Source organism: Triticum dicoccoides, chromosome 3A, assembly GCF_002162155.2.
Source record: "Triticum dicoccoides isolate Atlit2015 ecotype Zavitan chromosome 3A, WEW_v2.0, whole genome shotgun sequence".
NCBI lineage: Eukaryota > Viridiplantae > Streptophyta > Magnoliopsida > Poales > Poaceae > Triticum > Triticum dicoccoides.
The window spans coordinates 406,996,066-407,007,293 of NC_041384.1; the positions used below are offsets into that span (position 1 = coordinate 406,996,066).

At 50.1% G+C, this 11,228-nt stretch overlaps 2 protein-coding genes across 3 annotated transcripts; both read right to left on the reverse strand.

Annotated features, from left to right (window-relative positions):
- Positions 1-5,695: 5,695 nt before the first annotated feature.
- Positions 5,696-9,269, reverse strand: LOC119268342. 2 transcript variants are annotated; one of them, XM_037549945.1, is made up of 4 exons: positions 8,585-9,269; positions 8,445-8,501; positions 7,330-7,365; positions 5,696-6,316 (listed from the first exon to the last, which is right to left on the reverse strand). In XM_037549945.1, the coding sequence occupies exons 1-4, from the start codon at positions 8,722-8,724 to the stop codon at positions 6,295-6,297; spliced, it is 255 nt and encodes an 84-aa protein (XP_037405842.1). In that variant the 5' UTR covers positions 8,725-9,269; the 3' UTR covers positions 5,696-6,294. The 2 variants fall into 2 exon arrangements, with proteins under 2 accessions (XP_037405842.1, XP_037405841.1); XM_037549944.1 differs by having other exon boundaries at positions 5,696-7,365.
- Positions 9,270-9,391: 122 nt separating this feature from the next.
- On the reverse strand, positions 9,392-10,561 carry LOC119268341. The gene has a single exon (XM_037549943.1). It carries the CDS (start codon positions 10,373-10,375, stop codon positions 9,482-9,484), a length of 894 nt encoding a protein of 297 aa, XP_037405840.1. The 5' UTR covers positions 10,376-10,561; the 3' UTR covers positions 9,392-9,481.
- Between the last annotated feature and the right edge of the window lie 667 nt (positions 10,562-11,228).

Genomic DNA, 11,228 nt, shown 5'->3' on the forward strand with positions numbered 1-11,228 from the left:
CATCGCCGTTTCCATCGCCGGCCGCCGAGGATCTTCACCGTCAATTCGCCACCATCGTCGCTTCCCCGAGCTCGCTGACCCTCCCTGCACGATCCCCGTGAGTCCCTGCTTCGTTTCCCCCTAACCCCAAGCCCGATTACGAGCTCTAGCCGCCCCCTCTACCGGAGCCGAGACGCTCCGCCGCACGGACTCGTCGCCGGCGAAGCCCCGGTGACCAAATGGCCCCGCGCGTGCGTCCGTTGCACTCGCAACGACCCGTGGAGCAACGCTAGCGTGGCAGCTAGCTTGTTTGCAAGCTGCAGCGCTAACCCCGCACCCACCCGAGCTCCGGCCGCCGCCTCGGGCTCCATTCCGGCGAACCCTGGCCACCCCCGCACCTCCCGTTGGCCCCCCTAGATGCGCACGGGCACGGGCTACCTTCTGGTGCCCTTCGCACGTCCAGCCGCCGCCCGTAGCGCAACCCCGGTGAACTTCCGCCGCGTTTCGGGTCGCCGCCGGCCGAACTCCGGTGGCCAGTGATGTGGCGCTGTCATTAGCCACTAATGATGCGCTAACCAACCCCCTAGGCCACTGACAGCGGGCCCCACCCCTGGTCAAACCCCAGTCAGCGCTGGGTTTGACCGGGATTAGCTCCTGTGTCACTGACGTGTGGCCCCCACACGTCAGGTTTGACCGAGCCAGCCCAGTTGACCCTGCTGACGTCACTGTGACATGGGGCTGACGCAATAAGTATTTTCTGGATTTAATATTATTCAGGAAATTTCAGAAAATAGCTAAAACTTCAATAAATCATAGAAAATTAACCGTAACTCCAAATTAAATAATTTATATATGAAAAATTATCAGAAAAATTCAAGGAATCCATCTGTACCATTTTCATGCATGTTAGAACAACTTATAGCTGTTTTTTTGGCACAAATCATATAAAGGGCATTTAAATATCCACATATGGAGTTTGAATTTGAATCTTGGATTCAAACCAACTCCATTTAATCTGGTTTTAGTTGCATTAGCCCAACACACATTCATTTTGCCATGTCATGATCATGCATCATATTGTGCATTGCATTGATTGTGTTCCCTTCTGTGTTGCCGGTATTTGTCCCCTCTCGATAGACGTGATACCGATGATGTGATCGTTGACACTGATGAAGACTCAATGTTATCTTCAGAAGTGCCAGGCAAGCAAAACCCCTTTGTTCATTCCGATACAATCCTACTCTCTCGCTCCTGCTCTCTTTTAATGCATTAGGACAACACCGATTCATCTGTTACTTGCTGCGGTAGCTGAACCCCCTTTATCCTTTGCATGACCTGTCATTGCCACAGTAAATAGATGAAACCCACTAGCATGAGTAGGAGTTGTTTGAGCCCTGATGTGCCTACTCATTCATGTTTGTTTGTCATGCCTGCTACTGCTTAGAGTTGAGTCAGGTCTGATTCATCGGGGATGAATCAGAGGTGTGTGAACATGTCCTACTGTGTGTGAGCTAAGTGTGTGAACACGATTTGGTAAAAGGTGTCGGTGAGAGGCCATGTAGGAGTACATGGTGGGTTGTCTCATTGAAGCCGTCCTCAGGAACTGAGTTCTGTGTTTGTGATCCATGATTCAGCTACTACCATACATTGGGCCCTGAAATATGACCCCGCTCGACTTCTTATTCACCCTTGTCCTCTGTCCAGGAGTTGCAAGTAGTTTCTGGTGTTTGTAGTATGCTGGAGGCCGTGGACAGCGCTGACCGTAGGGGTGGGCTGTGATGCGGTAGGCACGTGGCTGGGTATACCGGGCGCCCGTTTGGTGTCACGGAACCCTGTTCACATCGTTTGGGGCTGTGAGCGAAACTCCGGCCGGATCTCCTCATGGATGGAACCCGAATAGGCGATAAACCTGGACTAGAGACTTGAGTGTTTAGGTAGGTCATGGTCTACACCCACGTCGGCTTTCGCTTGAAGTCTGCCGAGCACATGTCGTGTGCAGACGCTAAGTGGTGGAAACATGTATGAAGAAGTACACCCCTGCAGGGTTAACATCATCTATTCGAATAGCCGTGTCCGCGGTAAAGGACTTCTGGGTTGCTTATATCAGTTCATAGACAAGTGAAAGTGGATACCCTAAAATACGCAAGATAAGCGTGAGTGCTATGGATGGCGTTCTCGTAGGGAGACGGGAGCGGATCCATAGTGGTGTATTGATATGGTGATATGTGGACTCGTGTGCGCCACCTCAAAAGAGTTACTTGCAGTCGTAGTTCAGGATAGCCACCGAGTCAAAGCTGGCTTGCTGCAGTTAAACCCCACCATCCCTTTGTTGATAATGATGCATATGTAGATAGTTCTGATGTAAGTCTTGCTGGGTACATTTGTACTCACGTTTGCCTATTTTATGTTTTGCAGAGAGACTTGAGTCTCACTAGTAGTTCCGCTTGGACTTCGACGTTTAGCTTGTTACCTCAGCTACGATCTTGTGCCTCGGCAGGATTTGGTAGATAGTGAGGCTTCTCAGCCTTTTTCATTTATAGCTGTCTGTACTCAGACATGATAGCTTCCGCTTGTGCTTGATTTGTATGCTCTGAATGTTGGGTCATGAGACCCATGTTTGTAATATCTCGCTCCTCGGAGCCTATTGAATAGATTACTTGAGTCATAGAGTCATGTTGTGATGCCATGTTGTATTTGCACATATCGAGCATATTGTGTGTATGTTATTGAAATGCTTGGTATGTGTGGGATCTGACCATCTAGTTGTTTATCTTTAGTAGCCTCTCTTACGGGGAAATGTCTCCTAGTGTTTCCACCGAGCCATGGTAGCTTGCTACTGCTCCGGAACACTTAGGCTGGCCGGCATGTGTCCTTCTTCGTTCCTGTGTCTGTCCCTTCGGGGAAATGTCACGCGATGAATACCGGAGTCCTGTTAGCCCGCTACAGCCCGGTTCACCGGAGTCCTGCTAGCCCAGTGCTACAGCCTGGATTCACTCGCTGATGACCGACACGTTCGATGCTGGGTCATGGATGCCTGTCCCTGTAAGTCTGTGCCGCTTTGGGTTTACGACTAGCCATGTCAGCCCAGGCTCCTTATCATATGGATGCTAGCGACACTGTCATATACGTGTGCCAAAAGGCGCAAACGGTCCCGGGCAAAGGTAAGGCGACACCCGTAGGAATACCGTGCGTGAGGCCGCAAAGTGATATGAGGTGTTACATGCTAGATCGATGTGGCATCGAGTCGGGGTCCTGACAGTTAGCCAACTCTTTATCCCTTTCTTATTTAGTACATGGGATTGTGTGAAGATTACCCCTCTTGCAACAAAACTATCATGCGGTTATGCCTCTAAGTCGTGCCTCGACATGTGGAAGATATAGCCGCATCGTGGGTGTTACATCAGGTCACTCACTTTTGATAGCAAATGTCTCCCCCTAGGGATCACAATCTTCCTAGTGACACAATTTGGGATCCAAGCATCTTCCCAGATATTGTGTGTGATTGTATGCTTATCATACATGTTCTATAATAGTGAACCGTTCATGATGGGCCGCGCATCATAAACGTAGCACCACAGAATACCGACTGCAATGGCAATGCGAGCACAAACAAGTAGGAGTACTTTATATGCATCTTGGCTCCCTATCCCCGATGGTTTCTGGGTCGTGTGGGAAGGACCCCCCTATCGCTCGCACTCACTTGACGATGGTTTAAAATGCCGTCGTGGAAAGGGGTTAAAAACCATTTGTATAGCACTGACGCGTACCAGTGATGCATTCAGTCTGGAGCCAAAGTCACCTTTGGCACCGGTGGTGGCACCTGCTGGCCCGTCTGTCAGTGTCGCCGGAGGCGACAGGCCCCGGGTTGGGGAAATGGCACGGGTCCTTCGACCGGTACGTGACTTCGGTGGTTCCCATGTGTGTGGCATGCCTACACCTCATGCAGACCCTTCTGGTTGCTGGCACTTCGTCATGAGGCCCTGCCCACCACCTTCCATGTTCCTCCGTTGTCATGCTTTCATCGCGCGGCCTACTCCCCCAAGGTGGTTGCAGGATCGTTTGCTTCTGATGCTTCTTTATAGGGCATCGCGCCCGGGAGTGTAGGGACACAATCTGGTGGACGAGTTGCCTTCAATTCGGGCATATCGCTCATTTCTGTCATGTAGAGCCCTACGACGACTAGACTATGGCACCTTGGGGAGCTACTCCACCTCCTACCCCCACCACATGCATCCACCGATGATGCTACATTGAATGACGTGCCTTTGCAGCATGTGTGCATGGTGAGGGCCGAGTTGCTTCGCATTGAGCTTCGCGACTGCCTTACCCGTGCTAGGAGTGTTTTTGTGAGAGCGGAGGCCGCTCTTGGCAAGCTCTAGGTTGTGCTCGTTGTGCCTTTGCTTCAGGTTGTTTTTGTTTCTACGGATGAAGGGGAAGTATTCCACTATGGAGGTTTCTCCCCACGTGCTAGATCTTACTCGTTGTCGTTGCCTGTGGTGACTTCTGTTTATGAGAGTGCAGTCATCGTGAAGGTCGTAGCTCAAGTGCTACGGATTATGCCTGAGCTGCGGGTGCTATGTGAGAAGCCTACTTGCCTCTATTAATGGTGATTCCTAAGGAGATGGGCTCGCTAAGGGCCCTCACAGTGCCCACGATGCACCCACCATCGTCGTTGGATCCTAGCCAGCTATCGGTGTCTGCGAATGATGGGGCAATTGAGGCATGTGTGTTGGCACCTAATTCTGATGCTCTCTTTACGAAAGAGCTTTGTGATTTGCTCGAGCAAAAGCAAGAAGAATGATGCCAAGAAGGTGTTGGCGGAGCAAAAGGAAGAAAAATGATGCCAAGAAGGTGTTAATGGATGCTTCTTAGTCTTCTAGATTTTCTTCCTGGTTTGGCTTGACTTTCTCTATGTGTTTGTTGGTGTTTGTTGTCTTCAATCAATCAGATGTATTTGATGGTGTTCGTGAGATGTTTTTGTTGAGCATGGGAGTTTGTGAGAGTGTGATCATTGCGTGTTGGGAATAGTTGCTAGTCGGCCGTGTCGGCGTGTAGTTTGCATGTGGGATGTTCACATTGGTTTTCACATGGCTCTTTAATTGGCAATTATTTTCTTCTCAATTAATCAATGAGACAAATCTTTTACTTTCATTTCAAAAACTATTTGAACAGATGCGACTATGGAAAAAAATGACAATAAAATGAACATTTATTTTTGCCTTTGTTTAAGAAAAAAAAGTTAAGTTAGATACGTCTTTTGAGGAAATGAGATCATGCTCTTTTAGGCTGGTCATAATGGGGAGTAACATATACTAGTATCATGCATATGATAATAATGTATGATACTACATCCATAGTATATAGTATCATAAAGTAGTATCATAGATGGTCTCATTTATTGCCATGCATGACACATAGTAGCATAACATTTATTATGTTACGGTATCTACCTATATTACTATGACCTTCTCTCTTCTTTAATTTCCTGCCACATAAGCATGTTTGCGAATCCCAAGTATATGATACTTTCTCCGTCCGGAAAAAGTTGTCCAGCGCTTAGTTCATTTTCAAATTTACAAAAAAAAACCTTTCATCTTCAAATCTCTTGCTAATCAGCCCCCGGTTGCTTCTTCCTCCTTTCTCCGTCCGCCGCCCAAGCCACCGTCGGCACCTGTCGTAGGGTTGAGCGTGTGACGACGGCCACGACCTGCGTCGCCGCTGTGAACCACCGCTGCCCGTGCCCACCTACGCCACCCGAGGCGAGCCGCACCACCGCTGTGAACCAACGCCGCCCGCGCCCACCTGCGCCGCCCGAGGCGAGCTGCGCCGTCCACCTGCTCCTCCGCGGCGACCACCTTGACGGGCGGCGGCTCCACGGCTTAATGGCGCTGCACCGCCGCCATCCTCTCCCGCCGTCACCCCTTCCGCCGCCCAGGGCTGCGCCGCTATCCCCTCCCGCCAGCCAGGGCCTGCGCCGCCGCCAGGACCTGCGCGCGCCTGGGTCTCGAGCGCCTAGACCTAGAGCTCCCGGCGGGCCTGGAATGGAAGCTCATCCTCAACCTCGAGGCCCCTGTCGTCTCCCCCACTCCTCTCCTCGACCTGCTGCTCGTCTGCAAGTTGCTGCTGCTCCCAGGCGGCCCTGCTCGTGCTGCTGCCCGGAGCTACCCTACTTGTGCTGCTGCCGCTGAGAAGAAGCTCCAATTTCTGATCCTTGCATTTGTTCATTAATTTCAAACACAATTGATCATGCTGCCGGTGAGAAGAAGCTCCATTTTCTGATCCCTGCACTTGTTCATTAATTTCAAACACAATTGATCATGCTGCCGGTGAGAGTACTCTGCAGAAATGTTGCAAAAAAGATTCAGTTAACACAGAAGTTAACTGAATGTGTCCCTCAATGTCCAAAGTTCATCAGTTAACTGAATGTTAACAAAAGTTAACTGAATCTTTGGATAATTTCTGAACCTCACCTAGAGTAGAAGCAATTTCTGATCTACTGTTGCTGTCAATTTCCTCAAGATAAAAGAACATTATTCAGGAATTTAATATGTCATCACTTTTTTTTTGAGCTGTCAGAGCACCCACAGGAGGAAAAGCTTTCAAAATGGTGGGCATTCACTTGTAGTTTTTCTTCATGCAGATAGGCCTTCCAACTTTCCAAGATTCTTACTCTGGGTTAATTAATTACACAACATACAGAAGTAGAGTCATGTTGCTGGTCTATTGAGCATAAAAATAAACTATGTATAAAAGCAGGGTTGTTAAGCCTATTCTCTACAAGATTACCTTCGTAGAACTATTACACACGATCGAATGTGAGCACATAAAGTGAACTTTCCAAGATTAAGTTAACTTGTGAGAGATACTACTAGCATCTTCTCTGCATCTTCAGTAAATTGTCATTTGGCAGTTTAAAAAAACTCATAAAGTGGAGTAGGAGCATAAAAAATTCAGGGGAGTATATGTTCAGTACTGTCATGGTCACTACTGTTATGGTCTCTACTGCCATGGTCTCTACTGCCATATTGTACAAAGAAATAAAATAAAATAACAATGCTTGCAAATTTTGCAAGCACTAGTTTGGAAAATGAAAACATACACTCATGTTTCAGTTGACAGTGACAAATTTTGCAAGCACTAACTTGGAAAATCCTACTGCAGTTTACTAAAATTTCCTTGATGTTCATGGAATGTGCTTCCATCAACTAAATTTCCTTGTTTCTAAATTGTAGCATTAAAATGATCATGGTCTAAAATGAGAGAAGGAAAACATCTCTGAAAACATTCCCAAATCCTTCCTGACAGAAAGACAGAGAAAAGACAGCACAATAAGATTACAAAGTGGCTTACATGATGAGCGCAGGGTGAAGGTCTTCACATGCAAACCTGCATCACATAGCTTTTGTTTTCAGTTAACCAAAATAACAAAATGTGGATGTCTTAACAGTTTGCTGTCAATTTTCGACTGAGTTTACTGAACTTGTTAATTTTACTGAGCAAAATCCATCACTAGTGACTGAATTTTTATTTTATTGAATTTATTTGGAATAATGTCAACAGGGATACTACAAGGACTAACAAGAAGTTGCTCCTGTAGAATAAAGATCAGGAGCAAATCTGCTCCTACAGAGAGGAAAACAAAAATAAGCATCAATAATTGGCATGTTCTGGTATTGATCTTAGCTTATTTGAATTAGTTAACATTACGAATTGCATATACTAAAGCAAACTTGTGACTAAATTTTTGTATAGTCACTTTTGACTAACTTTATTTGAGTTTATTTGGAATTATTCTTCTTCTACTCTTACTACTACTGTCAACATTCAATTTTGACCTGGAAACAGGGGGACTAGGTGAAAAAAAATTCTACTGAATTAAATTGATTAAGTTGGAATCTCTCTTTTCTATAGGAGTTAACTGAATTTTGTACTGAACCCAATCTACAGGAGTTGATTGAAATAGTGAATGCATCCATGGATGATGCTACCTAAAACATGTAAGCAGAGATCTACTCCAATTCATGAACAGTAAACTGTCCCAGTGATGCACACAATTGAGCACACAGTAAACTGAATTCATAGACTGAATTTTACTGAACTTGGTAATTTTACTAAGCACACAATTGAAGTGCTTGTGCATTTAATCTCCACTTCTTTTCTTTTGATAGTGAAATTCAATCTGAATTTTGTAAGCAGAGAAGCAATGTAGTGACTGTACTCCAAGTTAAATTCAGGCAATGTGTACACAAAGTAGTGACTTTGTCACCAACTGAACTCAATTATCACCAATACTGTTTATACTGAATTTATACTGTATGTTTATCTACTGTATGTTCACCAATACTGGAAGCATGCAAAGTGCAAGGCTAACTGAATCTATACTGTATGTTCATCTACTGTACTCCATCTCCATGGCTAACTGAAATTTGTCAGTACTGTACTCGTACTCCATATACATGGCTCACCTGCACCAAAAGAAGCAGCATCCATTCCTCTGCAATACTCCATTCCTCCTCCAATCTCTGCACAAACCAATCGCTGCAAAAAATCAGCTCACCTGCTTGCTTCAACAGACAGACATCACCTGTAAATTCAGAAGACAGACTTGCGCTGTGGGCGAGCGGGGAGCAGAAGCAGAAGCGGCAGCGGCGGCGCTGGTGGAGCCAAGAGTGCAGGTCCTCCATCATCAGCCCACCAGCTCGAGGAGCAAGATGAGCTGCTGGAGCAAGTCTTCGTCTTCCCCATGCCCTGGTCGTCTTTCCCATGCCACCGCCGCCGGAGCTCGAGGTCTGGAGGAGGTGCTCGAGGACGAGGAGCGGGCCATCGAGCGCCGCCGCCGGAGCTCGAGGTCTGGAGGGGGTGCTCGAGAACGAGGAGCGGGTCATCGAGCGCCGCCGACGCAGCCGGCAAGGCACGAGCTTTACAGAAAAGGAGATCCTTCCCTCTTGATCTCCTAGTGCGGACGCAGAGAAGCAGCGAGACGAGGGGGAGAAGGCGGCCGACATGCGGCGAGGCGACGGAGCAGGCGGCCAGGCGACGGAGCAGGCGGCCGGCGCGTGGCGAGGCGACGGAGCAGAGAAGCAGACGGAGGGAGGGCTGCGTAGTTTGTCGGGAGAAAGAGGAGGTGATTTTCGCAAAATGTCGTCAGGGACAACTTTTCCCGAACGGAGGGAGTACTAGTTATGTTACCCCACTATGGCCAGCCTTATATAGCTTTGCTACGAGGATCCTGGGCCGACATGTCAGTGGACCAATGGCACCTAGAGTACGTCAAGGGATCTGTGTCCATATGAGTCCTCGGACCCTACCATTGTTAGAAAGAAATCTTTTGCACTTGCATCTCTACCCCTCTTCTTAAACTACTCTACAGTTCAGTTCATAATAAGAGTATACCAAATCCGGTAATGAGTCATGACCGCTAAATCAATACCATAATCATAGCGCAGACTAACACATGATTTTGATTGGTTCATACGTCTCCGTACATGGAATGCGTACGCAGTCAAATGAAGCCGCCGAGGGAGAGGCTGAGGGTGGCCTGAAGGTCGAGCCGCCAGAGGTAGCCACCAGCGTCTAGCCGCCACACGTCGCACGGGGCCACGAGGGAACCTCGGCGAGGGCATGCGTACGGGACGCGCACCCGACAGGTGAAACCGGCACAGGAGCCCCACGCCGGCACGGGGGCGCCATCCTTGGCGGCGAGCACCACCCGCACCTCGGAAGCGGCCGCCGACGGGGCCATGGCTGCGTCTACGTCCTCCCTACCGGACACTGCCCGGTTGAAAGCCACGTTTGTCCACGTGACGCGGCCGCACTGGTCGGACACGAACGTTGGGGCCTCGTCGCCGCCGCAGGCCGCAGCGTACGGCGCCTCGCCGTCGCGCCAGATGCCTGTGACGTCCTCAACCGTCACCCAGGACACCGCTTGCCGCAGCGCCTGCGGCGGCAGGACCAGTCCGGCAACGTGGGCAGGCGCCAGATTCGCCACCGGCGCCGCCCCACCGAACCCCTCCTCTGCCGGCAGCACAGGCATGAGCGGCAGGGGTGGAGGAGGCGACGAGTCGACGGACGTCATCCCCGACGAGGAGGAGGACGGCGAGGACAAAGGCTTGTCCTGCACGTAGTCCAACTTTTGCGTCGTCGGTGCAGCCACCGTGGCCTGCTTCTTGGGCTTCCGTCCCCTCCTCCCGGTACCCCCTGGCCCTGCAACCGCCTTCCGTCTCCCCTTCCCCTTCCCAGCGGGCACGGCCGGCATCGGCGCAGGCGCCATCACCGCCGGCTTTGGCGCGATGGGCCTAAACTTCAGCATGGCCCTTCCCATGTGCCACCCCTGGCCTGCCTGGGCCCCGGCTGCGTACCTCGGCGCCAAGCAGCACCCTCCCTTCCTCTCCATCATACACCAGACGCCTCGGCGGAAGCAGAAGAGAACGGCAGCGACTAGTCTCAGTTACGCTGAGTGCTACTTTCTCGGCGCGGTGCGAGTAGACCACGGCGGCAAGCAGGTTGGTTTTATACAAGGACGCGCAAGGGACACGCGTCAGGGAGCACAGGTGTCGCGAGTGGGAGCGGGATATGATTGGTCTCGCGACACCACCTGGCCCCCGACGGGCAGCGGCAGCACGTGAAAGGCCGCGACCCCATTGGGCGCGCTCGCCATGGCTGCCGTGGCACGCAAACGGATTAAATATCTGCTAGGAGTACCAGACTAGCCAGTAAGAGAAGAGATTTGTACTAGCGCTAGCGCGACGTGTCCCTTGCTTGCTGCCCCATCCGTAGAACGCAAGAGAGCGCAAAAGGCGTGATTCGCTTCGGCCACAAGTACAAGCACGCGCACCTCACTGAGACGTGGGCCCGACCGAGCTATGAGGTCCACATGTCTGTAGGACGAAGTTTGAGGTTTTGCGTGTGTTGTTGCTGCGGGTAAAGGTGGCGGTGGTCGGGTGGGTAGAGTGGGGGTGAGGATTTTGGACCAATGGGAGTGCGTCCAGTGTGCAGCGCTTTATTGGTGGGGAGGGAACACGTAGAGCGGTCAGAGGGACCGTCTGGAAGATCGATGGCTCGTGGCCCCATCGATGCTGCTTTTTCTTAGGGAAAGGCATGGGGCACCAAAACTACTAGCCCCACACAACATGGTCCAAGTCTCTAGACTAGTGAAAGTGAAGTTGTTGTACCGTGCGTGCGTTAGGCATACTCTCCAGTTGATGCATCGGCCTACCCTAGGTCGGCGCAAGCATTGCGACTTCCTACTT